Raw genomic sequence first — 6,043 nt, 5'->3', positions numbered from 1 at the left:
AAATAAAATAAAATAAAATAAAATAAAATACTTTTTTGGATTTGACGTAGCTGTCTCACACAAATAAAATAAAATAAAATAAAATACTTAATACCTTTTTGGATGTGACGTAGCTGTCTCATACAAATAAAATAAAATACATTTCATTAAATTAAATAAAACTTTTTTTTAAAGACTCATTTCTTCTACTTGATAAGAGCCAGAAGAAGTTTTTTTGTTTTCATTTCATTATCATTTATTAGAACCATTTTGTACTGATCCTGTCAGATTATTTTATATATAGCAAGTTAAAATGAGTAATTACAAAGTGCTTTACAAGACAGACATAAAAGAATGATAGATGACACATACACACTTTTCAAAATAAATAAAATGTTTACAACATTTAAATCCTGCTTTTACATCAATGCATGAGTAATAATCTAATGATGAAATATATTATAGTATAACAGCAACATGGGGTATTTTTCTGCAATGAGTAATAGTGTATATAATACTTAGTGTAAGTACATTTTCAACACAGATAAAGCATCTGAACACTTTCTCCCCTGATGTATAAGAGGTAAGCTGGCAGTGATGCAGTAATTCCCTACAGATATGAAAAAAATAAATAATGTTCTTACTTTGAGTCACCGTGGTCCCTTGCAAACATTTTCATTCCTCCACATCAGCTAACACTTATTTTCAGAGTTTTCCTTTTGTCATGAATTAAACATCCATGTTTTCTTTTTAAATATAAATACTTTTAAAAGTTTATCTGCAGTTCCTTTGTTCTGTTGAAGCACAAGATCTTAACTCTGAAGACGTCACACATTTCTGACAGTTTCTCTTATTGCATTTTAGTCAGAAAAAAGCCTTCAGTTAGTGTCAAGAAGCACTTATAAATATCATCAACTTCCAATGAAATAGTTGACACTGTTGTTCTAAAATTTAAATATATGTGCATTTTGCAAGTGATTGTGTATCATTAGTAGACAACAAAAGAGGAGGTTCAATGTCTCAAGAATCACATACTGAAACTTGAATTTTACTTTAATTGCAATATAATTTACAATAACATCGACCATTTGAGAAAAACGCATCTGCGATAAGTTGACAGACTTTACAGAGATGTTTTCAGGAGTGCTGTCACAGAGTACAGGTAGCACTGCTTTTCTTGTCCTTGCTATGAAACTTATATCTCCTCGCTGCTGCTCTCTGGCTCCTTTCAGTCTCTGTCAGTCCATCTGTTGCTTCTGTTTTCAGCACTGCAGGGTCCGTCACCGTCTGCAGCTCGGCCTGCTCATCAGCAGCACTCTTGGCAGGCATATCTTTCAGCCACTGCTGGTAGTAACCACGGAAACCATCGATTTGGACCATATAGTTGTTTCTGGACTTGTACTGGGATAACAGGAAGGAAAGATAACAGGGAGGGGAGATAAAATGGGGAAGAATATTAATCAGAATAATTATATTATAAAGAATATGATTAAGCTCAGCACACATTTTGCTTATGTCTTTAATAAGCTACAAGTTATGGATGCGACACTTAAAACAAAGTGCGACTATTTATCTTTGGGTCTTTAAAACTGAATGATTTTAGCTACTCAGGGGCAGAGGAATACTTTGATGACAACATATTATATTATCATCTAAGCTCATAAACAGGGTTTATGAGACTGGTGAAGTCTTTAATCACACCTACACATCCACAGGTATGTATTGACTAGTTTATTCACACCAGGTGAAACTTTTGGGACTGCCTGTGTCCATACCTGGTTATAGTTGGGAGGATATTGTGAGGCGAACTCCAGCTGTCTGATGATGACCTCGTTAGGCCACACCTCCAAGTTTCTCATGCTTTTGAGGATTGTTTTAAGGTAGACGTAATCCAGTCTTCGAGTTGCTCGGCCGATAAGAGCAGAAAATATCTGGACGTTAGGCTTAAGTCCCACCGCCTGCAAAACACACATGGAAAGACAGAATAAATAATTATATTATTAAATAACATTGGTAGTACACAAGTACTAGTTTTTCCTAAAACTGTCCAATGTCCAGTACATCTCATCAGGGAATCAATATTAAGCACTAGTTTTCTGTTAAACTTAAACCATAAAAAGAAATCTATATAATATCAATATAATATCTATGCTGTCATGCGTTTTAATCACCTCCATGTCTTTGAGCAGCTGCAGGCCATCCTGCTGCCGCTCACAGCCCAATGCGAGGCATCCAAACGTCTGCACGTTCAGGGTTACATTACGCTGTCGCATCACACTCAGCACAGCCTGGAAAGAGAGAAAGACGTGTATCAAAAATACAACAATCAGCACGACAATCACACTGTCAACAGTTTTCATAGGGACTATTTCTTCAATAGGAAGGTAGCTGTAATATAAAGTGTTCAAGGTCTGTAGATTAAGAGTAACAGGGATACTGACTCATGTATTAGGGACCAAAGAGAGGTGAAAATGTGTGAACTGGCCATTTAACGCCACACAAACTAAACAGGAATGTTAGAAAGAGTTGTGTGTGTGTGTGTGTGCGTACCTGTGCTCCCTCTGAATCACCAGCTCTGGCCGCTCTGCGAATCGCAGAGTTGAAGAACGCGACGTCGAGCTTCACTTTATGCTGCTTGGCGGCCTTCAGCAGCACCTGCAGAGACTGGTAGCCCGGCTCCATCGTATCAGCCAGCAGGGTCAGAGTCCTGAGGTCTGGACTGAGGCCGCTTGCTTCCATCTTCTCCAGGAAACCTTTAGCTCCTCCGATAAGGGCGAGTTTATCCGATACTCCGTCCACAGTTCCCAGGGAGATCACCCCACCCCTCTTACCCTCAAACAGGTCCAGTAGGTTAGGGGCTGTAGAGTCATCTGCTAACTCAACAGGCAGCGAGACAGTTTGTCTGACTGGTATCAAATGAGTCGAGTCTGGTCTGTTGTGGGACTCGTCCTCACTGCCTCTGCTGTCCTGCTGACGCTCACCGAGTGGATCAGGTTGGATAAACAGCTGCCTCTCCAGAAGGTCAATGTCTACTACACCTTTACATCCAGACTCTGACTTTCCATGTGACACATGTTCCCTCTCGTACTTTGGGTCAAGCATCAGGAGCACGCCAGTGGCCAGGGCAGGGTCGCCAATCCCACAATCCCTTGCTGTTCGCAAGAGCAGGTTATAGTTCTTTGAGTCTGGAAGAATCCCTGACCTCAACATCTGCCGCCAAACCTGAAACAAAATCAAAAAGGTACGGCACTCACTGACTGCGTGATAACAACATTACAAATTTGGTGGCCTGTGTTAAAGTCTTAGTTTTAATTTGAGTTTTAATTCGAGGAGGAGATTCTGCAAAGTGACTTTGAGTTTTTAGCAGTAGCATTATGCTATTTGGTGTCATTTAATGCTCTCTTTTAGATGGTTGTTTTATTAATGTGGGTCTTAGAAACAAGTCACATTGTGGGATTTTGGTCCTAAATGTCTAATGTCTAATGTTATAATAATTTACTTTATTTATATAGCATCTTTCAAAACAGAGTTACAAAGTGCAGAACACAAAAAAACAAACCACAATAACAATAAGTTAAAATGTGACACAGAACCTAAAAAGATCAACTAAAGGTCCTTTTATAAAAATGTGTTTTTAAAAGTGATTTAAATGTTGACACAGAGTTTGCAGCCCTCTCCTCGGGTAGGTCAATCCACAGTCTTGGAGCCCTTGCTGCAAAGGCTCTGTAACCTTTGTGTATAAACCAGGAATGACGTACCCGAGGATCTCAGAGAGCGAGAGGGGAAGTAGGACACTAAAAGTTCAGCTAAATAACTCTGGGATTTAAAAGTAATCAGTAAAATCTTAAAATGAACTTTGTATATAACTGGAAGGCAGTGTAAGAGTCTTACAGAATGATCTAAGATCAGTGTTTCTGACTGAAAAGGTCCCATTTAGTGATAGAAAACAATCTGGACCATCCGTTGTTTATGTTAAAAATAACTATTGGCCGATGTATCATTATCAGATTTTTAAAACTTCCAAACATCTGATTTCTCTCCAGATTTCAGCAGGGCCAAAAATCTCGGTGTAAGCGGGCCTTTACTCTCACAGATATTCCACACATATCTACCTGTAAAGCCAGTCTGAAGCCTGTCTCTTTGTCCTTCAAACATCCCATCAGCAGGTAGTGAAACGTCTCCTGAGTTACAGCGTGGCCGTTCTGCAGCATCTCCTACAAACATACACAAACACATGCAGAAACACAAACCTGACACAGTCCAGTCCATACACTCAAAATACAAATGTCGGTCTGTGTCGTACCTTGAGCGTGTGAATACAGGCGTGAAGGTGGTTGGTGATGGCGTGTGTCTTGAGAAGGGCGTGGTACGTGATGGTGCTGAGCGGGTAGTTTTTGCGACGGAGTTCTTGCTCCAGTTTCAGAGCTTGTTGGAGACCGGCTTGTTTGAATGGTGACTCAGCGCAGGCGTTGAACAGCGCGGTGTAGGTAGCATCTGAAGGACTTAGACCTCGCTTCTTCATCTGGAAGACAAACATGTTATTACTTAACCTTAGAAGTGTTTTTTTAATCGAGAAATTTATATCTGATAAAAGGGATATGAAAACACACAGAGTTTAGGTACACCTAACAGAAATAAATGTAGCCATGCCAATAAATCATTCATTTATGAAGATTATAATGCTTCTTTCTGGTCATTTTGGGGAAATGAAAGCATGGTCAACAATCCCTAAATACCTGGGTTTCCAAAACAGACAGTTTGAAATGAAGAAGCCTCTTGGATGAGGTCTTCACGGTCCAGTTGCCCCAGATTTATCCTTTCTCAAGAAAGGACGTGTACTTTGTCAGTACTCAAGGTACTTTTACCGAAATTGGGAAGAAAACGTTCAGATACTTTGCAGTTTGAAACCCCTGGAGACCGAATAGTCTGGCCTCATTGTTTAAATTATACTGTCGGGTTCCCAGCTCGTACTGCACCTTATATTTGTTGTGCTGCTGCCTGTCTTAGCCAGGACACCCTTGTAAAAGTGCCATCTTTCCTGGTTAAATAAAGAAAAAGCAGAAAGGAGCACATATGAGCATGATGAAATCACATAAATGAAGTATCCCTACATCATTGTAGAGCTTGAAGGCCTTCTTGAGCTGTCCAGCTCGACCACAGCCTCCGATCAGGATGCTGTAGTTGAACTCCTCCGGCTGCAGCCTCTCTCCCTGCAGCATGTCTCTGCTGAACATATCCAAAGCCTGCTGCAGCTGTGAGAAGACACACATGGTTCATACACAGAAGAAGGTGAGAGATGCCAGAAGACAGACTAATAAAAATGGACTGACCTTGTTTTCTTTGATCAGCTTCTTGCACTGTAAGAAGTACCAGTACGGTGTGTTGCTGCTCTGAGGCCTCCTGCGAAGTTTCACCGGCTCTTCCTCCTCATCCTCTTCGTACCGCAGATCCTGCATGTCTGGGCTGTTTTTCCTGAACGACCTCCTGGATGATATGTCAGCGGAAAGAGAGCCGAAGTTCTCCCGGTCTGGGTGGTCACCCTCGGCTGGGACTGAAAGTGAGCCCGGGGTTCCTCCATGGGAAGCGGCTGACAGGGACACAGATCTGGCGGTTACACCCCTTGGCAGTTGGCAAAGTATCGGCGTGAGGAGCGTGGACGACAGGTGTCCTGAAAAATTGTGTAACCGTGTCAGATTCGGTGTCCTGTGCGAGTTCTTAACCGTTGAAAACAACTTAGCAGCGGGGACCGAGACTTTCCTCCCGTTTCTCACGCACGAACAGGCGACGGACGTCCACATATTTACCGAGTTTATCGAGCTAACTACAAGATTATTAACATTACTGATAAATATGATATCAAACTTATCGTTGACAGTAAGGAGACAGCTACGCAGCTCCTGGCGTGGTGCTGTTGTACGCCACGATGTTTCAATGACACACACTGCTCAAGACCTGAGTCATCGATAGAAGCATCACGAAGACGATTTATTATAATTATTCTTCGTTGTTAATAATTTCTTACAGGTTTGGCATCTGTAATAATTACATTTGTTTAATATCACTG

General features: G+C 41.0%; 1 protein-coding gene across 1 annotated transcript; it reads right to left on the bottom strand.

Annotated features, from left to right (window-relative positions):
- Nucleotides 1-1,014: 1,014 nt before the first annotated feature.
- ptcd1 (pentatricopeptide repeat domain 1) lies at nt 1,015-5,915 on the bottom strand. Its single transcript, XM_010733638.3, has 8 exons — nt 5,310-5,915; nt 5,091-5,231; nt 4,283-4,501; nt 4,092-4,193; nt 2,530-3,201; nt 2,151-2,267; nt 1,755-1,937; nt 1,015-1,380 (listed from the first exon to the last, which is right to left on the bottom strand). The coding sequence occupies exons 1-8, from the start codon at nt 5,775-5,777 to the stop codon at nt 1,129-1,131; spliced, it is 2,154 nt and encodes a 717-aa protein (XP_010731940.3). The 5' UTR covers nt 5,778-5,915; the 3' UTR covers nt 1,015-1,128.
- Between the last annotated feature and the right edge of the window lie 128 nt (nt 5,916-6,043).

This window comes from Larimichthys crocea, chromosome X (genome assembly GCF_000972845.2).
Source record: "Larimichthys crocea isolate SSNF chromosome X, L_crocea_2.0, whole genome shotgun sequence".
Taxonomy (NCBI): domain Eukaryota; kingdom Metazoa; phylum Chordata; class Actinopteri; family Sciaenidae; genus Larimichthys; species Larimichthys crocea.
This window is presented reverse-complemented; position numbering and strand designations above follow the sequence as displayed.